Source organism: Staurois parvus, unplaced genomic scaffold (genome assembly GCF_062004578.1).
Source record: "Staurois parvus isolate SC_StPar_1 unplaced genomic scaffold, SC_StPar_1.0 ptg000449l, whole genome shotgun sequence".
Taxonomy (NCBI): Eukaryota; Metazoa; Chordata; class Amphibia; order Anura; family Ranidae; genus Staurois; species Staurois parvus.
In genome coordinates, this window is record NW_028318245.1 from 799,540 (window position 1) to 825,410 (window position 25,871).

General features: G+C 46.0%; 2 protein-coding genes and 1 non-coding gene across 6 annotated transcripts in view; 2 read left to right on the forward strand and 1 right to left on the reverse strand.

Annotated features, from left to right (window-relative positions):
• The window catches only part of LOC149453217 (uncharacterized), a 36,784-nt gene extending 10,913 nt beyond the window's left edge, over positions 1 to 25,871 (forward strand). The window contains exons 1-7 of one of the 4 annotated variants that reach the window (XM_089688217.1): positions 18,430 to 19,004; positions 19,121 to 19,626; positions 19,717 to 19,929; positions 20,018 to 20,177; positions 20,294 to 20,391; positions 20,482 to 20,620; positions 21,418 to 25,871. In XM_089688217.1, coding sequence (XP_089544343.1) covers positions 18,971 to 19,004; positions 19,121 to 19,626; positions 19,717 to 19,929; positions 20,018 to 20,177; positions 20,294 to 20,391; positions 20,482 to 20,620; positions 21,418 to 23,138 — 2,871 coding nt within the window. In that variant the 5' untranslated portion in view covers positions 18,430 to 18,970 and the 3' untranslated portion in view covers positions 23,139 to 25,871. Of the gene's footprint in view, positions 1 to 18,429; positions 19,005 to 19,120; positions 19,627 to 19,716; positions 19,930 to 20,017; positions 20,178 to 20,293; positions 20,392 to 20,481; positions 20,621 to 21,414 lie in introns of those variants that run through there. The other 3 variants (XM_089688216.1, XM_089688218.1, XM_089688219.1) reach the window with 3 other exon arrangements.
• LOC149453218 (uncharacterized) lies at positions 1,054 to 9,360 on the forward strand. Its single transcript, XM_089688226.1, has 5 exons — positions 1,054 to 1,985; positions 2,078 to 2,237; positions 2,352 to 2,653; positions 2,753 to 2,885; positions 6,013 to 9,360. The coding sequence occupies exons 1-5, from the start codon at positions 1,485 to 1,487 to the stop codon at positions 7,725 to 7,727; spliced, it is 2,811 nt and encodes a 936-aa protein (XP_089544352.1). The 5' UTR covers positions 1,054 to 1,484; the 3' UTR covers positions 7,728 to 9,360.
• On the reverse strand, positions 14,985 to 15,170 carry LOC149453219 (U2 spliceosomal RNA). The gene has a single exon (XR_016314728.1). It is a non-coding gene; the product is annotated as a U2 spliceosomal RNA (small nuclear RNA).

Below are 25,871 nucleotides of genomic sequence, written 5' to 3' on the forward strand. Positions count from 1 at the left end.
GTCCTCTCTCTGGGTAAGCAGGTATCCAATTAAATACCCTTTTCCCATGGGAGTCTGGGTGGCCATCTTAATGTAGGAGCCATTAAAAGAGGGATCCTATGTCACTTGGGTGTACGTCCCCACATGGAAGAAAAATACATTTCAAATATATTTTAAAAATGTTCTTCCCAAATAGAGTGACATATCTTTCAAATGCTACAATTTTGGCCGTATTCAATATATTTCAAAATATATAGCTATAAATATATATATATATACAGTATATATATATATATACTGTGTGTATATATATATATATATATATATATATATATATATATATGTACTGCATGTTGAAATGTGTTTTATTACAAAATATATGAAAAATATTTAAAAAAAAAAATACATTTTCAAATAAACTGTAAGTCTTTAAAAATACAAAGCTGCACTTTGGGAATGCATTTACAAATATATGTGAAAATATATGTTGAAATGGCTTTTTTATATGTTAAAAAAAAAAATCTGAAGAATATATTTTAAAAATATAAATATTTTTTAAAATATTTTTCATATATCTTGTAATAAATAAAAAATGCATTTCAACATGCAGTGTATGTGTGTGTGTATGTATATGTCTATATATATATATATATATATATATATATTGCAACATATGCAAAAAAAAAATATATACATATATATATACACACACACATACATATGTATAGTTTGCCTGTTCTCCCTGTGCCTGCGTGGGTTTCCTCCGGGTACTCCAAAGACATGCTGGGAGGTGAATTGGCTCCTGTCTAAATTGGCCCTAGTATGTGTATGTATGAATGTGAATTAGGCACCTTAGATTGTACGCTCCTCCGGGGCGGGGACTGATGTGAATGTACAATATATATATATACATATATATGTGTGTGTGTGTAAAGCGCTCCGTGCTGGTGCTATATAAGAACCTGAAATAAATAAGGGGAGATCACACTTCAATTAATGAATGAAGCCTGCAGTTCCTCTATTAACCAGAGGGAGACAGGAAGTGATGTCGGGTACAGACAGGAAGTGAAGTCAAGCATAAATGGGAAGTTGTGGGTGAGAGGTGAGCCAAGCGGAAGTAGAGAGGAGACATTGCTTGAACTGGCAGCAGAGGAAGTATTTTCTATTTACACACAGTAACCGCCATTATCATGTCCATCCTCTTCCTCCACCATCATGTCCATCCTCTTCCTTCATAGTCATGTCCGTCCTCTTCCTCCATAGTCATATCCATCCTCTTCCTTCATAGTCATGTCCGTCCTCTTCCTCCAACACCATGTCCATCCTCTTCCTTCACAGTCATGTCCATCATCTTCCTTCATCATCATGTCCGTCCTCCAGGGTACTGAAACCAGTGACATATCTCCGCCCGGCCCATTCAGCTATCAGTGCCTGATACCATCATCTTTGTTGAAGAACTGAAAGACATCAAAGCTGAGATTAAAGAGGAAGAAGAAGAGACGTCGATGAGTGGAGATCAGCAGTCTATGGAGGAGGGTTGTCCTCTGTTTTCCCGGGATTCCACACAGGAAGATCACACCATCCCCCACTATCATCAGGTAGATGGATCCAGTCATGGGAACCCACCAGAGAGATGTCCCCGTCCTCTGTATTCCCGGGATTCCACACAGGAAGATCACACCATCCCCCACCATCATCAGGTAGATGGATCCAGTAATGTGAACCCACCAGAGAGATGTCCCCGTCCTCTGTATTCCTGGGATTCCACACAGGAAGATCACACCATCCCCCACCATCATCAGGTAGATGGATCCAGTAATGGGAACCCACCAGAGAGATGTCCCCGTCCTCTGTATTCCCGGGATTCCACAAAGGAAGATCACACCATCCCTCACCATCATCAGGTAGATGGATCCAAAAATGGGAACCCACCAGAGAGATGTCCTCGTCCTCTGTATTCCCGGGATTCCACAAAGGAAGATCACACCATCCCTCACCATGATCAGGTAGATGAAATTGAAGAGAAATCTTAACATTTTAAGAAATTTGCTATTTTTTATGTAGTGATCATGTTATTTTTGTCATGTTGTGGGTTTAGAGTCAAGACCTGATTGATGTAAAAGTTGAGGTTAAAGTAGAAGAAGAATCAAATGTGATGGGTGGTCAGTCCATGGAAGAGGGTAAAATGATGGTGCCAAATAAAAAGGAGGAATCTTTCAATGTCATGATGGACAATCAGCCGCCCATCACATCACCGGGTAAGAGGAGACGTTATTGTAAAGGAGAGAGCAGTACGGAGGGTCCACCTAGATCCCCCATCATCTGATAAACACAGAAACAATGGATTCAGTCAGTGTGTGTGTTTCCTACAGATGGATCCAGTCATGGGAACCCACCACAGAGATGTCCCCATCCTCTGTATTCCCGGGATTCTACACAGGAAGGTCACACCATCCCCCACCATTATCCGGTAAATGGATCCAATAATGGGAACCCACCAGAGAGATGTCTCTGTCCTCTGTATTCCTGGGATTCCACACAGGAAGATCACACCATCCCTCACCTTCATCCGGAAGATGGATCCAGTAATGGGAACCCACCAGAGAGATGTCCCTGTCCTCTGTACTCCCGAGATTCCAGACAGGAAGATCACAACTATGCACACCATGATCAGGTAGTTGCAGCATCTAGACCTTAAGACACCCTAATATTTAAGAAATTAAAGTTTTTGGGGGTTTTTTGTTTCTGTATTAACAGATGTTTATGGTTTTAGTATGAAGAACTAATTGACATGAAATCTGAAGTTAAAAATGAGACATATGTGAGGGGTAGTCAACACTCTACAGAGGAGGTTGGAATAGCAGTGACTATTAAAGAGGAGGAGTCTTCCCTAGGTAGCAGTACAGGTGAGTGATCGACACTACAGGAAGAAACTTTACAAATGTGCATTTTATTTCCACTAGTGTAAAGTATGTTTATGGCCACAAAAGATAAAGTGAAGGTCTGCACACCATATGAAAGGTCCATTTCCATTCCTCAATATAACGTCATGTTCCCAACAAATGAGGAGGAGATACTGGACACCATATGGAAGGTCCATCTCCATTCCTCAATATAACATTGTGTTCCCAACAAATGAGGAGGAGCTACTGGACACCATATGAAAGGTCCATCTCCATTCCTCAATATAACATCATATTCCCTACAAATGAGGAGATACTGGACACCATATGAAAGGTCCATCTCTATTCCTCAATATAACGGCATGTCTCCAACAAATGAGGAGGAGATACTGGACATCATATGAAAGGTCCATCTCCATTCCTCAATATAACGTCATGTTCCCAACAAATGAGGAGGAGATACTGGACACCATATGGAAGGTCTATCTCCATTCCTCAATATAACATTGTGTTCCCAACAAATGAGGAGGAGATACTGGACACCATATGGAAGGTCCATCTCCATTCCTCAATATAACATTGTGTTCCCAACAAATGAGGAGGAGATACTGGACACCATATGGAAGGTCCATCTCCATTCCTCAATATAACGTCATGTTCCCAACAAATGATGAGGAGCTACTGGACACCATATGAAAGGTCCATCTCCATTCCTCAATATAACATCATATTCCCTACAAATGAGGAGATACTGGACACCATATGAAAGGTCCATCTCTATTCCTCAATATAACGGCATGTCTCCAACAAATGAGGAGGAGATACTGGACATCATATGAAAGGTCCATCTCCATTGCTCAAATAACGTCATGTTCCCAACAAATGAGGAGGAGATACTGGACACCATATGGAAGGTCCATCTCCATTCCTCAATATAACATTGTGTTCCCAACAAATGAGGAGGAGATACTGGACACCATATGGAAGGTCCATCTCCATTCCTCAATATAACATTGTGTTCCCAACAAATGAGGAGGAGATACTGGACACCATATGGAAGGTCCATCTCCATTCCTCAATATAACGTCATGTTCCCAACAAATGAGGAGGAGATACTGGACACCATATCCATCCCTCAATATAACGTCATGTTCCCAACAAATGAGGAGGAGCTACTGGACACCATATGAAAGGTCAATCTCCATTCCTCAATATAACATCATGTTCCCTACAAATGAGGAGGAGCTACTGGACACCATATGAAAGGTCCATCTCCATTCCTCAATATAACGTCATGTTCCCAACAAATGAGGAAGAGATACTGGACACCATATGGAAGGTCTGTAACGGAACCGGAACCCGACCACTCTTGGGTATATTCCGTTATACCGCAGCTTTCCCTGTCCGAACACCATCCATGGACCACACCCTTGAAATCCCTCAGAAAATAGACAGCACCCAGCTCTTCTTAAAACAGGAAGCCAACTCTTTTATTTTTACACAAAACACAAGTTATATACACAGGGCGGGGGAAACACAATCAGGAACAGGAAACACATCATCAGCCCGCCCCATTAGTGGGGAGGGCTACAGTATGGGCAGGAAACACATCATCACCCCTCCCCATCCAACCAAGACACAGACCAATGGGGCAGCACATGGCAAGGACAGCCATGTGGCCGAGAACAAAGGAATAACCACATGGCAGTACAATAGGCTACCACATGGCAGGGACAAAGGACAACACACCAATACACAATAAACCTTCACATACATACCCTGTACCCTAACAGGCACAGGGTCACTTAAACATAAGAATTTGGGGAGATGATACAGAGGTCCCCCCAAACCCAAAAGTCACTCCCATCACAAGGTCCATCTCCATTCCTCAATATAACGTCATGTTCCCAACAAATGAGGAGGAGATACTGGACACCATATGAAAGGTCCATCTCCATTCCTCAATATAACGTCATGTTCCCAACAAATGATGAGGAGCTACTGGACACCATATGAAAGGTCCATCTCCATTCCTCAATATAACATCATATTCCCTACAAATGAGGAGATACTGGACACCATATGAAAGGTCCATCTCTATTCCTCAATATAACATCATATTCCCTACAAATAAGGAGATACTGGACACCATATGGAAGGTCCATCTCCATTCCTCAATATAACGTCATGTTCCCAACAAATGAGGAGGAGATACTGGACACCATATGAAAGGTCCATCTCTATTCCTCAATATAACGGCATGTCTCCAACAAATGAGGAGGAGATACTGGACATCATATGAAAGGTCCATCTCCATTCCTCAATATAACGTCATGTTCCCAACAAATGAGGAGGAGATACTGGACACCATATGAAAGGTCCATCCCCATTCCTCAAAATCACGTCATGTTCCCAACAAATGAGGAGGAGATACTGGACACCATATGAAAGGTCCATCTCCATTCCTCAATATAACATCATATTCCCTACAAATGAGGAGATACTGGACACCATATGAAAGGTCCATCTCTATTCCTCAATATAACATCATATTCCCTACAAATAAGGAGATACTGGACACCATATGGAAGGTCCATCTCCATTCCTCAATATAACGTCATGTTCCCAACAAATGAGGAGGAGATACTGGACACCATATGAAAGGTCCATCTCTATTCCTCAATATAACGGCATGTCTCCAACAAATGAGGAGGAGATACTGGACATCATATGAAAGGTCCATCTCCATTCCTCAATATAACGTCATGTTCCCAACAAATGAGGAGGAGATACTGGACACCATATGAAAGGTCCATCCCCATTCCTCAAAATCACGTCATGTTCCCAACAAATGAGGAGGAGATACTGGACACCATATGAAAGGTCCATCTCCATTCCTCAATATAACGTCATGTTCCCAACAAATGAGGAGGAGATACTGGACACCATATGAAAGGTCCATCTCCAGTCCTAGGTCAATGTCCATCATTGTATCATTAATATTCTATTGTTGCTTTGGTTGGATTGTGCATTTTCTTTGATTTTTTTTCTTTGGTGTGATGAATGTATAATAACCCATTAAAAAAAAGTTTATTTGTAGACCAACATGCATATTTTTATTTTCTTTCAGATAAACGTGATATTCAGAACATTTTGGAGTTACATCCCAAACAATTATCCTCAAATAAATCCCACACATTAAGCTGCAGACCAAAGACGTTTTTGTGTTCAGAGTGCAGTAAATCTTTTAGAAGACATTGCGAGCTTCGGACACATCAAAGAGCTCACGCCAAAAAGTGGCCTTGCTCAAAATGTGAGAAAACCTTCTTTCTAAAAAAGGACCTCTTTAATCACCAGAGAGTTCACGCTGGCGGGGAGACCTTTCCATGTTCTGAGTGTGGGAAATGTTTTAAGTCAAAAGATCACCTTTTTAGACACGATGAACGATACCACGGTGGAAAACAGACATCAGTCCACAGTGGCGAGTGGCCCTATTCTTGTTCTGAGTGCGGGAAATATTTTAAGTCACAATCTCCATTTTTTGCCCACAACGAGCAATGTCACGGGGAGAAACAAACGTTGGTCCACAAGAGCGAGCGGCCCTATTCGTGTCCCGAATGTGGGAGATCTTTTGGTAGGAAATGCGACCTTTATACGCATCGAAAATCTCACACGGAAAAGTGGTCCTGCTCAGAATGTGAGAAATCCTTCTTTAAAAAAAGGGATCTTGTTACACACCAGAAGACTCATACTAGTGAGGAGAACTTTTCCTGTTCTCGGTGCGGGAAGTGTTTCGGAAGCAAATTAGGACTTACCTCGCATGAAAGGGTTCACAGGAACAATTGGTCTTGCTCAGAATGCGATAAAACCTTCACAACAAAACCGCAGCTGGTGAAACACCAGATCGTTCACACCGGAGAGAAGCCCTTTTCGTGTTCGGAGTGTGGCAAAAGTTTCCTCTGTAAATCAAGCCTCAGGAAACACTTGAGGATCCACACTCACGTGAAGCAGTTTTCTTGTCCAGAGTGCGGGAAATGTTTCCTTTTCCGAAAATCTCTTCTTCTCCACCAGAGCACTCATATGGGTGATCCCCCTTACCCGTGTCCCAAGTGCGAGAAGTTGCTGAATTCAAAATCTGGATTTGCTTTACATCAGGCTGGCCACAGCGGCGCAAAGACGTTTTCGTGCTCGGAGTGCGACAAATCGTTTCTTCGTAAATCGCATCTTGTTATACACCAGAGGAATCATACCGGCGAGAAGCCGTTTGTTTGTCCCGAGTGCGGAAAAGGTTTCACACACAACGCATCCCTCAGATCCCATTTGAAGACCCACACCGGTGAGCTGTTGCTTCCCTGTCCAGAGTGCGGGAAAAAGGTCCACGGGAAAAACTGTCTTCTCGTCCATCGGAAAATTCACACAGACCAGCGTCTTTTTATGTGTCCCGAGTGCGGCAAGTCATTCAAGGCCAAATATCAACTCACTGCGCACAAAAAGATACACATCGGAGAGAGGAAGTTTTCTTGTTCGGAGTGCAGGAAATCCTTCTTGAGGAAAGCACAACTGATCATGCACCATAGGACTCACACCGGTGAAAGGCCGTTCTTGTGTTCCGTGTGTGGGAAAAGTTTTAACCAAAGGGGGAACCTCGATATCCATTCTAAAATCCACAGTGGAGAGAAGCCGTTTTTATGTTCAGTGTGTGGGAAACGTTTTACTCAAAAATCAGAACTTGTGAAGCACCAGAGAAGTCACGTGGGCAAGCGTCCTTTTTCATGTTCAGAGTGCGGGAAACGTTTCACACGGAAATACATTCTAGTTAAACATCAGAGGATGCAAGGACACTAAAGCTGAGAACAAATTGATGGCATTGCCTCGTAGGAGAGTATTGTACTGACCAAGAGAGTTTTGTGAGATGAGGAGGACTCAAAGCACGTTGTGAGATGAGGAGGACTCAAAAGCTTGTTGTGAGATGAGGAAGACTCAGAGCACCCTGTGAGATGAGGAGGACTCAAAGCACATTGTGAGATGAGCAGGACTCGAAGCACGTTGTGAGATGAAGAGGACTCATAGCACGTTGTGAGATGATGAGGACTCATAGCATGTTGTGAGATGAGGAGGACTCATAGCATGTTGTGAGATGAGGAGGACTCAAAACACGTTGTGAGATGAGGACTCAAAACATGTTGTGAGATGAGGAGGACTCAAATAACGTTGTGAGATGAGGAGGACTCAAAGAATGTTGTGATATGAGGACTCAAAGCACGTTGTGAGATGAGCAGGACTCAAAGCACCTTGTGAGATGAGGAGGACTCAAAACACGTTGTGTAATGAGGAGGACTCAAAGCACGTTGTGAGATGAGGAGGACTCAAAGCACCTTGTGAGGTGAGGAGGACTCAAAGCACCTTGTGAGATGAGGAGGACTCAAAGCACCTTGTGAGATGAGGAGCGCTCAAAGCACCTTGTGAAATGAGGAGGGCTCAAAGCACGTTGTGAGATGAGGAGGGCTCAAAGCACGTTGTGAGATGAGGAGGGCTCAAAGCACGTTGTGAGATGAGGAGGGCTGAAAGCACGTTGTGAGATGTGGAGGGCTCAAAGCACGTTGTGAGATGAGGAGGGCACAAAGCACGTTGTGAGATGAGGAGGGCTCAAAGAACGTTGTGAGATGAGGAGGGCTCAAAGAACGTTGTGAGATGAGGAGGGCTCAAAGAACGTTGTGAGATGAGGAGGGCTCAAAGAACGTTGTGAGATGAGGAGGGCTCAAAGAACGTTGTGAGATGAGGAGGGCTCAAAGAACATTGTGAGATGAGGAGGGCTCAAAGAACGTTGTGAGATGAGGAGGACTCAAAGAACGTTGTGAGATGAGGACTCAAAACATGTTGTGAGATGAGCAGGACTCCAAGCATGTTGTGAGATGAGGAGGACTCAAAGCATGTTGTGAGATGAGCAGAACTCCTAGCACGTTGTGAGATGCGGAGGACTCAAAGCACCTTGTGAGATGAGGAGGACTCATAGCACCTTGTGAGATGAGGAGGACTCATAGCACGTTGTGAGATGAGGAGGACTCAAAGCATGTTGTGAGATGAGCAGAACTCCTAGCACGTTGTGAGATGCGGAGGACTCAAAGCACCTTGTGAGATGAGGAGGACTCATAGCACCTTGTGAGATGAGGAGGACTCATAGCACGTTGTGAGATGAGGAGGACTCAAAGCACGTTGTGAGTTGAGGAGGACTCAAAGCACGGTGAATGGTACCAGATGTCGCTTACTGCTGGAAAGGGAATGGGATTCCGAAACAAACCTGTAGACGGTTTTCTCTGTGATCTGATTCCCTTTCCAGCCATAATCCTATTTTTTGCGGTATAAACAATAAAAAAAAAGACTGAGAATTTTGTAAAAACAATATTTTGGACTTTTTGCTATAAAACATGTCCTGTAGAAAACAATTAAAAAATCTAATTTTGGCAAATTTCATCCAAAATGTATTCCGCTCCATGTCTTCACTAGAAAAAAAAAATCCTGATACGTGTAAATTAATTGGTTTACGTGAAAGTTATAGCGTCTACAGCGGTATAGATACTAGATAGATATGAACAAATGCGGACACAGTACAGGAGATGACCAGAGACTGCGGACCAGGGGCAGACTGACCATTTGGAAACTCGGGCACTGCCCGAGGGCCCAGGGTCAGTTGGGGGCCCCATGATATGCCCCTGGTACCTTTTTTATAGGCTTTTTTGAGTTTGGGCAAGGACACAGGGGCCCCATGATCCCCTATTGCCCAGGGGCCCCATGAGTTGTCAGTCCGCCCCTGCTGCGGACATAGTACAGGAGGTGACCAGAGACTATGGACACAGTACAGGAGATGACCAGAGACTGCGGACACAGTACAGGAGATGACCAGAGACTGCGGACACAGTACAGGAGATGACCAGAGACTGCGAACAGTACAGGAAAAGACCAGAGACTGCGGACATATTACAGGAGATGACCAGAGACTGCGGACATAGTACAGGAGATGACCAGAGACTGCGGACAGTACAGGAACAGACCAGAGACTGCGGACATATTACAGGAGATGACCAGAGACTGCGGACACAGTACAGGAGATGACCAGAGACTGCGGACATAGTACAGGAGATGACCAGAGACTGCTGACATAGTACAGGAGATGACCAGAGACTGCTGACATAGTACAGGAGATGACCAGAGACTGCTGACATAGTACAAGAGATGACCAGAGACTGCGGACACAGTACAGGAGATGACCAGAGACTGCTGACATAGTACAGGAGATGACCAGAGACTGCGGACATAGTACAGGAGATGACCAGAGACTACGGACACAGTAAAGGAGATGACCAGAGACAGCGGACACAGTACAGGAGATGACCAGAGACTGCAGACATATTACAGGAGATGACCAGAGACTGCGGACACAGTACAGGAGATGACCAGAGACTGCAGACATATTACAGGAGATGACCAGAGACAGCGGACATAGTGCAGGAGATGACCAGAGACTACGGACACAGTAAAGGAGATGACCAGAGACAGCGGACATAGTACAGGAGATGACCAGAGACTGCTGACATAGTACAAAAGATGACCAGAGACTGCGGACACAGTACAGGAGATGACCAGAGACTGCAGACAGTACAGGAGATGACCAGAGACTGCGGACACAGTACAGGAGATGACCAGAGACTGCGGACATACAACAGCAGCGGGAATACTAGGCCGGCCGCTCCATAAGACGCACAGACATTTCCCCCCAAGTGTGTCTTATGGAGCGAAATAGTGCCCCATCATTGGTGTCAGTGGGGGGAGGAATAGTGCCCCATTGTTAGTGTCAGTGGGGGGAGGAATAGTGCCCCATCGTTGGTGTCAGTGGGGGGGGGATAGTGCCCCACCATTGGTGTCAGTGGGGGGGGGGATAGTGCCCCGTCATTGGTGTCAGTGGGGGAAGGGGATAGTATAAGAACATTGGTGTCAGTGGAAGGAATAGTGCCCCATCATTGGTGTCAGTGGGAGGAATAGTGTCCCATCATTGGTGTCAGTGGGAAGAATAGTGCCCCATCTTTGGTGTCACTGGGAGGAATAGTACGTTATTGGTGTCAGTGGGGGGGGGGAATAGTGCCCCGTCATTGGTGGGGGGGATAGTGTCCCAACATTGGTGTCAGTGGGAGGAATAGTACCCCATCATTGGTGTCAGTGGAGGAAGGAATAGTGTTCCATCGTTGGTGTCAGTGGGGGGTGAAATAGTGCCCCATCGTTGGTGTCAGTGGGGGGGGGAATAGTGCCCCAACGTTGGTGTCAGTGAGGGGAGGAATAGTGCCACATCATTGGTGTCAGTGGGAGGAATAATGCCCCATCATTCGTATCAGTGACACCAATGATGGGGCACTATTCCTCCCACTGACACCAATGACACTTAACTTGCTGACCCCTGTTCCAGCATGGTGCTGCTGCAGCCAGCATACCTGGTTGCAGCAGCACCATCTGCACGGCACACTTACCTGTCAGCTGTCCTTCTTCACTCCGGCTTCTCCCTCACTCGATGTTTGCGGGGCCGCTCGGCTCTGCCTCCTCGTAGGTGATTGGCCTCCTGTGTGCCTTTCCTGAGCTACAATTCTGGTGCCCAATCACCAGTGAGGAGGCGGAGCCGAGCGGCAGCGCGAACATCGAGTGAGGGAGTGGCCCGAGTGAATAAAGGAGCAGCGCTTCCTGGACTGGATCGTCGTGGAACTGAGATTGGAGCCAGGTAAGGTATAGCAGCCCCCTGCCCGCCCCTGTACTTAGTGTCCCTTCCTCGCGGCAAATACGCCCCTGCCGGCGGGCCAGATAAATGTCCTCGGTGGGCCGCATGTGGGCCGTGGGCTGTAGTTTGAGGACCCCTGCTATAGAGCATGGGTGTCAAACTGGCGGCCCTCCAGCTGTTGCCAAACTACAAGTCCCATGAGGCATTGCAAGATTCATAGTTGCAAGCATGGCTCCCAAAGGCAGAGGCATGATGGGACTTGTAGTTTCGCAACAGCTGGAGGGCTGCCAGTTTGACACCCTTGCTGTAGAGGAAAGATGTCCATACTTACCTATACCGAGGGCGCTCCAGTCACATGATCTCCCTAGTGAAGAGATTGCCAACAACATCTGCAGTGACGTCACCCCCAAGCCCCCTTTGGGGCATCCATTGCCAGTTGCCCCTCCTCTACCCTGAAGCTGGTGCTGGCAACCGATTGGTTGACCGGACCTGAGCACCCTCAGAATAGGTAAGTATACACATCTTTCCTTTACAGACTAGTTAGGGCTGAGAATGGGGGTGGCGCCAGTTAGTATTTGGCTGGACTTACGAGATATCACCACGGAGGCTAGACACACGGGTTATAGCATTCTGTATAGAATTTGTGATAGTAAATGCCACCCAAAGCAACCAGTCCAATTTGTATTTTTCCCACCATTCACTGGGGGAGGAACATAAATGTTATAAATGCTTGAAATATTTTAATAGAAAATGAAGTCTTATCTTGTATTGCCAATCGCATGGGCACTGCATGGAATGAGAAGTCCTATGGTAGGGAAGCCATGTTTATGCTCTTCAAGGGTAACTGTCTGTCAGAGGATTCACATCAGTAAAAGGTGATTTTTGCAGTATGGAAATATCTACTTCTATCATGTCCAGCTGTCAGAGAACTCACCAGTGATGGACTTATTGACTAAGGGAATAAGGGAAACTATACTGCTCAAAAAAATAAAAGTAAGACTGTTTAATCAGAGTTTAGCATCATGTCAATGACCTTCCTGGGATATTGATCTTGTCAGGTAAGTAGCAGAGGGGGATGGTAATCGGTTTTAGCTGTTTTGTTGTTCATGAAATTAACAACAGGTACACTAGATGGGCAACAATGAGATGACCCCCAAAACAGGAATGGTTTTACAGGTGGAGGCCACTGACATTTCTTTTCCCTACTCATCTTTTCTGACTGTTTTTCTGTAGTTTTGCATTTGGCTAGGGTCAGTGTCACTACTGATAGCATGAGGCCATACTTGGACCCTACAGAGGTTGCACCGGCAGTCCAACTCCTCCAGGATGGCACATCAATACGTGACATTGCTAGAAGGTTTGCTGAGTCTCCCAGCACAGTCTCAAAAGCATGGAGGAGAATCCAGGAGACAGGCAGTTACTCTAGGAGATCTGGACAGGGCCATAGAAGTTCCTTAACCCATCAGCAGGACCGGTATCTGCTCCTTTGTGGAGGAGGAACAGGATGAGCCCTGCCAGAGCCCTACAAAATGACCTCCAGCAGGCCACTGGTGTGAAGGTCTCTGACCAAACATTCAGAAACAGACTTCATGAGGGTGGCCTGAGGGCCGACATCCTCTAGTGGGCCCTGTGCTCACTGCCCAGCACCATAGAGCTGGATTGGCATTGGCCATTGAACACCACAATTGGCAGGTCCACCACTGGCGCCCTGTGCTTTTCACAGATGAGAGCAGGTCTGGAGAAGCCGTGGAGAATGTTCTGCTGCCTGTAACATGGTTCAGCATGACCGTTTTGGTGGTGGGCCAGTGATGGTCTGGGGAGGCATATCCATGGAGGGACGCACAGACCTCTACAGGCTAGACAATGGCACCCTGACTGCCATTAGGTATCGGGATAAAATCTTTGGACCCATTGTCAGACCCTACGCTGGTGCAGTGGGTGCTGGGTTCCTCCTGGTGCACGACAATGGCCGGCCTCACGTGGTGATAATATACAGGCAGTTCCTGGAGGATGAAGGAATTGATACCATTGAATGGCCCCACACGCTCACCTGACCTAAATCCAATGGAATATCTCTGGGATATCATGTTTCGGTCCATCCGACGATGCCATGTTGAACCTTGGACTGTCCAGGAGCTCAGTGATGCCCTGGTCCAGATCTGGTAGGAAATCCCCCAGGACACCATCCGTGGTCTCATTAGGAGCCTCCCCGACATTGTCAGGCATGCATAAAAGCACGTGGGGGCCACACAAACTACTGAGGACCATTCTGACTTGCTGCAGTGACATTTCACCAAATGGACTCTCTTGCTGCATCATTTTTTCACTTTGATTTTCGGGGTGTCTTTGAATTCAGTCCTCTGTAGGTCGATCATTTTCATTTCCATCAAACAATGGGGCATCCTTATGTTCCTCACACATTACCCCATCCATATCAGTATAGAGGTCCAGCAGGAGATTCGTCCCCATTGATATCTGATGGGTTTTCAAAGTGTTTCTTTAATTTCTTTGAGCAGTGCCTAAAACCCCCACTTTGACATCTCCGAAACCATACAAATACATGTTTATGTAATAAAAGATTCAGCAATCCCTGGCAGAGTCTTTATTATTGTATAGACTGCATTAGCATGAAAAGTTGATATTATTATACATTTTATGTGCCAAATGATTTTGGAGAATCCAGACTGACCTTCATTCGGGGCTGAACCTCTCAACTCATAAATGGTGCTGGATGACTTTGACATGAACATGTCCTCCTAACGCCGAATTGGCATCATTCATGTCCTCTTAACTCTGAGTTGGCAATGTGCAGCAAGTTGTGCAGCAAGTCTGTTTAAATATTTTTTGCTTGCGTCGGTCTTAGCAGAACTACAATGGCAGGTTGATAGTTGATGAAGAATCCAGGTCTCCTACTGCAGGAAGAATGAAGAATCCAGGTCTTCTACTGCAGGAAGAATGAAGAATCCAGGACTTTTACTGCAGGAAGAATGAAGAATCCAGGTCTTCTACTGCAGGAAGAATGAAGAATAATCCAGGTCTTCTACTGCAGGAAGAATGAAGAATCCAGGTCTCCTACTGCAGGAAGAATGAAGAATCCAGGTCTCCTACTGCAGGAAGAATGAAGAATCCAGGTCTTCTACTGCAGGGGACCTGGATTCTTCATCAACCATCAACCTGGCATTGTAGTTCTGCTAAGACCGATACAAACTAAAACGTTTAAACAGACTTACTGCAGATTGCCAACTAGGCGTTAGGAGGACATGAATGACCGTCCTCCAAGGCTCAACCTTCCACCTCGTAAAGAGTAACTTTAAACCAATCATGTGCTCATGACCGCCATGTTGGCAATGTGCTCCTGGAGGTACTGAATTACCAGGATGATGCATGGAGTGGACAAAGCAAGATCTTCCTCCATCTCCCTCTTCTAAAAATCTATTTAATATATGGTCCTCAGAGAGCGGACATATCAGATATTAAACCGATGAGAACAGATACTACACTTGATCTTAGCCAGATGATAGAGAACCAGGAAGTATACTGAATGACATCCATTGTTGTTGGTTCCTACAGGCTTAGGAGGGTGTCTATGGGAAGGTTGGACAATTCTTCCAGAAGCACATTTGTCAGGTCAGGCACTGATGTCGGGGGAGGAGGCCTGGCTCCCAGTCTTCGCTCTAATTCATCAAAAAGGTGTTCTATAGGGTTGAGGTCAGGACTCTGTGCAGACCAGTCAGGTTCCTCCATCCCAAACAGGCTGTTATTTCTTTTGGTTTGCCTAGTGTCCAACCCCCTAAAGCAGGGGTGTCAAACTGGCAGCCCTCCAGCTGTTGCGAAACTACAAGTCCCATCATGCCTCTGCCTTTGGAAGCCAAGCTTGTAACTGTCTTGCAATGCCTCATGGGACTTGTAGTTCTACAACAGCTGGAGGGCCACAGTTGCCCACCCGTGCCTTACTACATGCATCCAGATGTTAACCGATTTATAATAATTATCACCCCGATTAACCCTCGGTTCACATCGGTGCGGGTAGTGCTGCTGTGGGACCCGTTCAAATGACTTCAGCCGCACCACCCACACCGAGGAAGGAATGCGGGACCCGCGGGCGAGTGCCATTCATTCTAATGGCAAGCCGCCCGCACTGGAAATCGCAAACCATACTGGGAACCTCGATTCCCGCGTGGGCTGCGATTGCCCAAGTATACAGGGACTTCTTCCCTGCATGTCCCGGGGCACGGGAGTCCATTCAAACCGCAGCCCGCAAGACCGCACAGAGGTGAACCAGGGGTAAAAACTGGTTACAAATGAGTGAAGTCTGCAGGTCCTCTATTCGCCACAGGGAGTGCTATCAGACAGGAAGTGATGTCAGGGACAGGCAGGAAGTGAAGTATAAATGGGAAGTTCCGGGTGAGAGGGGAGTTGGGAGGAAGGAGAGAGGAGACATTGCTGGAACTGGCAGCAGAGGAGGTAATAACATCCTGTTTTATAGTTACACTCAGTAACCCCCTCCATCCCCCATCATGTCCGTCCTCATCCTCCATCGTCATGTCCGTCCTCATCCTCCATCGTCATGTCCGTCCTCTTCCTCCATCGTCATGTCCGTCCTCTTCCTCCATCATCATGTCTGTCCTCCCCCTCCATTGTCATGTCCGTCCTCTTCCTCCATAGTCATTGTGATGTCTTTTATGTCCAGCAGATGAAGGTACACACATATTGTATCATATAAGAATTTATTATATTCTTTTTATAGCTCTGACATATACCGCAGCGCTGTACAGAGAACACTGAGCCAGTCACATCAGTCTCTGTACCAGAGGAGCTTACACTCTAATGTCCCCTCCCCCACAGTCACATCAGTCTCTGTACCAGAGGAGCTTACACTCTAATGTCCCCTCTACCACATCATTCTCTGTACCAAAGGAGCTCACACTCTAATGTCCCCTCCCCCCCCACAGTCCCATCAGTCTCTGTACCAGAGGAGCTTACATTCTAATGTCCCCTCCCCCACAATCCCATCAGTCTCTGTACCAGAGGAGCTTACACTCTAATGTCCCCTCCCCCACAGTCCCCTCAGTCTCTGTACCAGAGGAGCTTACACTCCAATGTCCCCTCCCCCACAGTCATATCAGTCTCTGTACCAGAGGAGCTGACACTCTAATGTCCCCTCCCCCACAGTCACACACTATTATTATACATATTTGCTTTTGATTCATCTGGAGAGAATCTCTTTGAAGTTTTGGGATTTGGCCTGGTGCGTGTTCCATGGCAAACTCTACGTGAAGGGTAACCTGAAGCATCTCTGGAGAGCTCTCTGGAGAACCAAGAGTGGAGTGTGGTGGGGTGGAAGAGATGATAGACTGCTTCTTTCTTCAGTGGGTGGGATTCTGGGTATCCCTTTCCTTTCCTGCATGAGTTATGCAGAGTGGGAGTACAGGGCATTTCAGACTCGCCGGGATTTTGATTTCAAGACATTTTTTCTTGACTTAGTTGTCTGTTACTTCACGCGGTATGCACGGTGTCAGGTTTCCACTCAGAATAAGTCCTTCCTGCCGAGGTGGTGGTGCACAACATTGTGGGTGAGGTTGGGAAAATTTGGGGTCTTGAGAAGGACAGGTGGTGGTGGGAGGACTGGATAAAGGCGTGGAAGAATGTTGGGGGGCAGGCAGCAATAACAGGGTACAGTTCACATGGCAGTGATCAAAGGGTAGCAATCACAGGGTGATGATCAGAGAGCATCAATCATAGAGTGCAGCTATCAGGGTAGTAGTTAAAGGGCAAAGTTCACAGGGTGGCATTAACAGAGTACAAGGAATTAGAGGACTGATGCTGTAAGTGTTCCACATTGCTGGTTGGATCAGCTGAGGGATCAAAGTCAGAAGGTCCACAGAGTCGGAGCTGGCATTGCCTTTCTACAGGGGAGTCAAGAAATGGGGGGTCCTGGCAGCAGCTTCTGGACCATGAGGTAGTGGACAACTTACGGTGAATGAGCAGAGGAGCAGAAGGGGACAGGGAGGAGGCTCCTGAGTCCCAGGAAGCAGAGGAGGGGAGATCCTACAGGCCTGACCACAGTCACAGTTCCTCATAGAAATGGGGGGTCCTGGCAGCAGCTTCTGGATCATCAGGTAGTGGACAACTTACGGTGAACGAGCAGAGGAGGACAGGGAGGAGGCTCCTGAGTCCAAGAAAGCAGAGGAGGGGAGATCCTAGAGGCCTGACCTCAGTCACGGGTCCTCATAGGTTTCTGCAACACGGGGCTTGGAAATTAAAATGACTCACTCTGCTCCCCTGCTCAGGTTCATGCCTGAGCCCTGGCGTGATTCTGCAACCCAGGCAGCTGATGTGTGACATTGGGTTGCCCTGGCAAATGTTCTGCCCCCTTCTGGAACCGCTATATCAGGAGAATGAAAGGGGCAAGTCCTCTGTCTCCTGCAAGCATGGGAAAGCAAGCACAGAACCGTCTGAAGCAGGGGGTTAAGACTTCCCAGTGCCTTGCACTCATTGGTGGAGAGATAGGACCTGCGTGCAACGTGATGGAGAAGGAATGGTGTTCAGGTGGCATGTCTCACTGAACATGGGTTGGTGGGTGACGTGCAGGGAGCAGGATCATTCAAGGTGCCTATGACAACCAATGTCTAAGATTTGGCTGCCTTTGACTTCAGTGGAGTTTGTACTCGGCGTCTGAACTTCAGTGAAGTTTGCCAACCTTGGTACTTACGAACATCACTAATAAAAATCAATCCTCATGGTGCGAGGGGGGGAAAAAGTAAGCAGGAGCCAATGGTCTGCCGTACAGAACCTTGGCTGCTCAGAAACTTTTGCCCGTTCAGCTCCTGTTGAGCGGGAGCTGAATATAAAATGTTGGAGAATTCTTTCTACTGATCTATATAATAGATGTCCGCTGTCAATGGTTGCTATGGAAGGGGCTGGTGCTAGAACCTGCCACAAGCACCGAATAAGAGTTGTATGGAATTGGCCCTTGTGCTTGTCAACATGGGGCCAAGGTGCTTTTTCAGAGGGGCTTCCCTTGGAAACTGCTATGGATTTGATGCCTCACACATTTTTGTTTGTGTGGTTACCCCTTAAAAATCATACCAGACTCAAAAGGTCCGATAAGCATTTTGGAGGGGGATTCTATGCAATCTTTTTGTCATTCTTACTGTAGGAGGTGCAAAAAAAAACCCAACAGATTCAATTAATAGACAAGGGATGTGTCTGGATGGTGACTGTCTCATTGTGTGTGTCAGGTTCCTCTAAGGTGTCAGGATTCACTGTCTATTTCTCCATGGAGGAGTGGGAGTAATTAGAAGGAAACAAGGACCTCTACAAGGACATCATGATGGACAATCAGCCGCCCCTCACATCACCGGGTAAGAGGAGACTTTATTGGAAAGGAGAGAGCAGTACGGAGGGTCCACCTAGATCCCCCATCATCTGATAAACACATAGAAACAATGGATTCAGTCAGTGTGTGTGTTTCCTACAGATGGATCCAATCATGGGAACCCACCAGAGAGATGTCCCCGTCTTCTGTATTCCCGGGATTTCACACAGGAAGATCACACCATCCCTCACCATTATCAGGTAGATGGATCCAGTTATGGGAACCCACCAGAAAGATGTCCCCGTCCTCTGTATTCCCGGGATTCCACACAGGAAGGTCACACCATCCCTCACCATCATCAGGTAGATGGATCCAGTCATGGGAACCCACCAGAAAGATGTCCCCGTCCTCTGTATTCCCTGGATTCCATACAAGAAGGTCATACCATCCATTGCCGTCATCAGGTAGATGGATCCAGTCATGGGAACCCACCAGAGAGATGTCCCCGACCTCTGTATTCCTGGGATTCCACACAGGAAGGTCACACCATCCCTCACCATCATCAGGTAGATGGATCCAGTAATGGGAACCCACCAGAGGGATGTCCCCGTCCTCTGTATTCCCGGGATTCCACACAGGAAGGTCACACCATCCCTCACCTTCATCAGGTAGACGAATAACGTTTGTAAAGCAGTTGTTACATTTGGATGTGTCAAATTTTTTTGTAAGCATTAGTGTTCTTTTATTATTCTTTCCAGATTGGGGACCTGCAGACTGTAAATTTTCTTGTTAAAAAAGAGATAAAAGAGGAGTGTGATGAGGGTGGTGTGGCAGAGAAGTTTACAGAAGTTATAGATAAAGAAGTTATGATGGAGCCACCCAATGAAAGGAAACCACCAGAGAGATGTCCCTGTCCTCTGTATTCCTGGAATTCCACACAGGAAGATCACACCATCCCTCACCATCATCAGGTAGATGAAACACAGACTAAATTTAACATTTTATGAAATTAAATTGTTTTGTAGAGATTGATGTTATTTTGTCATATTGTGGGATTAGGGTGAAGATCTGATTGATATAAAAGTTGAGGTTAAAGCAGAAGAAGAGACGTATGTGAGGGATGATCAGTTCATAGAGGAGGGTGAAATGATGGTACCCATTAAAGATGAGGAATCTTTTCATGTCATGATAGAGGATCAGCCGCCTCTCACATCACCGGGTAAGAGGAGACTTTATTGGAAAGGAGAGAGCAGTACGGAGGCTCCACCTAGATCCCCCATCATCTGATAAACACATAGAAACAATGGATTCAGTCAGTGTGTGTGTTTCCTACAGATGGATCCAGTCATCGGAACCCACCAGAGAGATGTCCCCATCCTCTGTATTCCTGGGATTCCACACAGGAAGATCACACCATCCCCCACCATCATCAGGTAAGTGGAGTTGGGCTTCTAGAACATAAGACACCTTCAATTTTTATGAGATCGTTATTTCCTGTATTGATAGATATTTTGTGGTTTCAGTGTGAAGAACAGATTTACATGAAAGCTGAGGTTAAAAAGGAAGAAGAGACATATGTGATGGGTGATCAACAGTGTATGGAGGAGGTTGGAATTGTAGTAACTATTAAAGAGGAGGAATCTGCCCTAGGTATCAGTACAGGTGAGTGACAGACACTACAAGAAGAAACTTTACAAATGTCCATTTTATTTCTAATAGTGTAAAGTATCTCCATAGTAAAAAAAAAAAAGGTTTAATGTACACCATATAAAAAGGTCCATCTCCATTCCTCAATATAACGTCATGTTCCCAACAAATGAGGAGGAGATACTGGACACCATATGAAAGGTCCATCTCCATTCCTCAATATAACGTCATGTTCCCAAATGAGGAGGAGATACTGGACACCATATAAAAAGGTCCATCTCCATTCCTCAATATAATGTCATGTTCCCAACAAATGAGGAGGAGATACTGGACACCATATGAAATGTCCATCTCCATTCCTTAATATAACGTCATGTTCCCAACAAATGAGGAGATACTGGACACCATATGAAAGGTCCATCTCCATTCCTCAATATAACATCATGTTCCCAACAAATGAGGAGGAGATACTGGACACCATATGAAAGGTCCATCTCCATTCCTCAATATAACGTCATGTTCCCAACAAATGAGGAGGAGATACTGGACACCATATGAAAGGTCCATCTCTATTCCTCAATATAACTTCATGTTCCCAACAAATGAGGAGGAGATACTGGACACCATATGAAAGGTCCATCTCCATTCCTTAATATAACGTCATGTTCCCAACAAATGAGAAGGAGATACTGGACACCATATGAAAGGTCCATCTCCATTCCTTAATATAACATCATGTTCCCATGTGGTTTGCACAACATGATATAATAAACATTCCTTAAATACTAACAGCATATTTTTTCCTTCAGAAGAACATGATGGGCAGAGCATTTCGGAGTATCATCCCTACCAAGTGTCCTTCCACAATGAACAGAATCTGGATATAGATGACAGAGAGCACACGGCAGGGTTTCCATTTTCCTGTTCCGAGTGCGGGAAATGTTTTCGGTCAAGAAAGGACCTAGTGGTACATCAAAGATGCCACAGCGGAGAGCAGATAGCTGACAGTGTTGAGCTTCCCTATTCATGTTCAGAGTGCAGGCAATCCTTTAGAAGACATTGCGAACTTCGAGCACACCTAAGCACCCACACAAAAAAGAGGTCCTGCCTAGTATGTGAGAAAACCTTCTTTACAAACAAGCAACTAACTAGACACCAGAGAGTTCACACTGGTGGGGAGACCTTCTCATGTTCTGAGTGCGGGAAAAGCTTTATGTCGAAATATCAACTTTTTTGGCACGATGAAGAATGCCACGATAGAAAACAGGCCTTCGTTCACGGTGGCGATCGGCCTTATTCGTGTTCCGAATGCAGAAAATCTTTTGGAAGAAAATGCGACCTTTATACCCATCGAAAATCCCACGCGGAAAAGTGGTCCTGCTCAGAATGTGAGAAATCCTTCGTAACAAAAAGAAAACTCGTTCTACACCAGAGAACTCATACCGGCGAGAACTTTTCCTGTTATCAGTGCGGGAAGTGTTTTGAAAACAAATACGGACTTAATGCGCACCAGAAGGTTCACATGGACAATTGCTGTTGCTCAGAGTGTGGGAAAACCTTCACAACGAAGTTACAGCTGGTGAAACATCGGATTGTTCACACCGGCGAGAAGCCCTTTTCGTGTCCCGAGTGCGGGAAATGTTTCTTCTGCAAAGCAAGCCTCAGGAAACACATGAAGATCCACACCCACGAGAAGCAGTTTTCCTGTCCGGAGTGCGGGAAACAATTCCTGTTTCAAAAATCTCTTCTGGTCCACCAGAGCACTCACATTGGTGATCCTCCTTACCCATGCCCCAAGTGCAAGAAGTCGTTTGATTCAAAATCCGAATTTGCTTTACATCAGGCCGCCCACACTGGCGGAAAGACCTTTTCCTGCCCGGAGTGCGAAAAATCGTTTCTACGTAAATCGCAGCTCGTCATACACCAGAGACACCACACTGGCGAGAAGCCGTTCGTTTGTTCCGAGTGTGGCAAAGGCTTCGCGTACAAAGCGCCCCTCAGATTCCATCTGAAGATCCACACCGGTGAGGCGTTACTTTCCTGTCCGGAGTGCGGGAAAAAAGTGCGCGGGAAGAAGTTTCTTCTCATCCACCAGAGGATTCACACGGGCGAGCGTCCTTATTCGTGTCCCGAGTGTGACAAGTCGTTCAAGGCCAAATTCCATCTGACTTTACACAAAAAGATACACATCGGAGAGAGGAAGTTTTCTTGTTCAGAGTGCGGGAAATCCTTCTTGACGAAATCGCATCTTACGACGCACCGGAGGACTCACAGCGACGAAAGGCCGTTCTTGTGTTCAGTGTGCGGCAAAGGCTTTAAGCAGAAAGGGAACCTCGATACCCATCATAAGCTCCACATTGGCGAGAAGCCGTTTTTGTGTTCAGAGTGCGGGAAAGGTTTTAAACAAAGATCCGAGCTTTTTAGACACCAGAAAAGTCATATGAGCGAGCATCCTTTTTCGTGTCTGGAGTGCGGGGTGCGGTTTAAGCGGAAAGAGTTTCTAGTTAGACATCAAAGGGCACAAGGTCACTAAAGCGGGAAATACTGTAAAGTGGTGGTATTGGTAAAAATACCAAGTATTGGTCGGCCGGCCTTTTCACACACATGACCTTTAATGGTCTCCCAGTCTTAGTATATAGGGTTCAATATTGAGTTGGCCCCGCCCTTTGCAGCTATAGCAGCTTCAACTCTTCTGGGAAGGCTCCATCGTCATGTCCGTACTCGTCCTCCGTCGTCACGTCCGTGCTCTTCCTCCGTCGTCACGTCCGTGCTCTTCCTCCGTCGTCACGTCCGTGCTCTTCCTCCGTCGTCACGTCCGTGCTCTTCCTCCGTCGTCACGTCCGTGCTCTCCCTCCGTCGTCACGTCCGTGCTCTTCCTCCGTCGTCATGTCCGCGCTCTTCCTCCATCGACACTGTGATACACTTTGTTGCCAAAAGTATTGGGCCCGCCGGCCTTTGCACCCACATGGTCTTTAATGGCCTCCCAGTCTTACTACATAGGGTTCAATATTGAGTTGGCCCCCCCCTTTCAACACACGTGACCTTTAATGGCCCCCCCAGCCTTAGTCCGTAGGGTTCAATATTGAGTTGGCCCTGCCCTTTCCCCGCACATGACCTTTAATGGCCTCCCAGTCTTAGTCTGTAGGGTACAATATTGAGTTGGCCCCGCCCTTTGCTGATAGAACAGCTTCAGCTCTTCTGGGAAGGCCGTCCACAAGGTTTAGGAGGGTGTCTATGAGAAGGTTGGACCATTCTTCCAGAAGCACATTTGTGAGGTCAGGCTCTGATGTCGGGGGAGGAGGCCTGGCTCACAGTCTCCGCTCTAATTCATCCCAAAGGTGTTCTATGGGGTTGAGGTCAGGACTCTGTGCAGGCCAGTCAAGGTCCTCCACCCCAAACTGACTATTTCTTTTGGTTTACCTAGTGTCCAACCCCCTAGACCAGAGGTGTCAAACTGGCGGCCCTCCGGCTGTTGCGAAGTTTGGGAGTCACACTTGTAACTGTCAGTCTTGCAATGCCTCATGGGACTTGTAGTTTGGCAACAGCTGGAGGGGTCACCCGTGCTGTAGAAAGAGTGTATACAGGTCTGCTGTATCCTAATCCAACTAGCAGAGAAAAGAGTTTTGAAATCTATTTTTCTCTGAACAATCTCCTTATTCATTTTCCTGCTCTTAACCACTTGTAGTCCAAAAACATGTAGCAAAATGTGTTTTGGCCAAAATTAATGAAGAAATTTGATTTAAAAAAAAAAAATTTGGATATGTTTTAAGAAAGTAAAGAAAAGTAAAAAAAAATATTGTTTTCAAAATAGTTGTTCTTTTTTCTTTGATATTGCAAAAAACAAAACAGGTGATCAAATTGTGTGGGGGAAAAAAAAATTATGAATTTTTATTTGGGTACAGCGTTGCCTGACCATGCATTTGCCAGTTAAAGTACCGCAATGCCGAATAGCAAAAAAAAAATGGCGGGTCGTGAAAGGGGTAAAATCTTCCCAAGGTGAAGTGGTTAACCGGTTCCACGTAGTCCTACAGCATAAGTACTGCTACAGGGGGGCAAAGCTACGCAACATCACGTGTATATATGTGATTTTGCATTGCCGGGTAGGGAGTTTTACACGCGCCCTACCCGTACCGCCATTGGCGGCTACAGATGTCAATCACTGGCCTGAGATTTCCCGCCGGCACCCGGCGATCTTCGGGGAAAGCTGACAGGGGAGAGACCGGCGTGTAAACAACACAGGTCTTTCTCCTGTCAGCAAGGACATGCTGCTTTGTATCTCTCTGCACAGCATGTCTCCCTAGTGAAACACACAGCACACAGTTAACCCTTTGCCCCTCATGTTAACCCCTTCCTGCCCAGTGCCATTAGTACAGTGTCAGTGCTTTTTATTAGCATTGATCACTGTATTGGTGTCACTGGGGATGTCAGTGACATCAAGTCTGTTCCCCCCCCCTCCCCGGTGTCAGAATGCCTGCTATAAGTCGCTGATCGCCGCCATTGCTAGTATTAAAAAAAAAAAACCCAATACCTATCCCGCCACTTTTAGACGCTATAACTTTCACGTAAACCAATTAATTTACACGTATCAGGATTTTCTTTTTTTTTTTTTAGCGAAGACACGGAGCAGAATACATTTTGATCGAAATTTACGACGAAATTTGATTTTTTTTTCACCAAAAATGTTTTATAGCAAAAAGTCCAAAAACATTTTTTTTTCTTCAAAATTGTTGGATTTTTTTGTTTTATAGCACAAAAAATTAAAAATGCAGAAGCGATCCAATACCACCAAAAGAATGCTAAATTCGTGGGAAAAAAAAGATGTAAATTTAATTTGGGCGCAGTGTTGCATGACCGCTCAAGTGTCAGTTAAAGTAATGCAGCGCCGTAACGAAAAAATGATCTGGTCAGGAAGGTGGGGGGGAATCCTCAGGAGGGGGAGAAGAGGGAAATCCTCAGAAGGGGGAGAGGGGGGGGAATGAATTTTCTGGAGGGGGGGAATTCTCAGGAGGGGGAGGGGTTAAAGAAGCCACATCCCGCTACATGGTAAGGGACACTGTGCTCTGCTTCTGAAATTGCTGGATTATGGACGACCATGGAAATGCTGTGGATTCTATAGTAAAAAAATAAATAAATAATTAGGAGTTTGGGAGAAAAAAAAAGATGAACCTGTAAACTTGCACAATTAAAAATAAAACCTGATAAGGCATTGTGTACAGTAAAACTTTATACATGCTTTACCAATAAATGCGCCATATTGTTTGTGGAA

Bases quoted from the DNA above. Each gene is read 5' to 3' on its own strand.
- LOC149453218 (XM_089688226.1), top strand. From the start codon at position 1,485: ATGAGTGGAGATCAGCAGTCTATGGAGGAGGGTTGTCCTCTGTTTTCC. The intron at 2,238-2,351 runs GTAAGAGGAGAC...TGTTTCCTACAG, and splicing joins GCCGCCCATCACATCACCGG to ATGGATCCAGTCATGGGAAC. The intron at 2,654-2,752 runs GTAGTTGCAGCA...TTATGGTTTTAG, and splicing joins ACTATGCACACCATGATCAG to TATGAAGAACTAATTGACAT.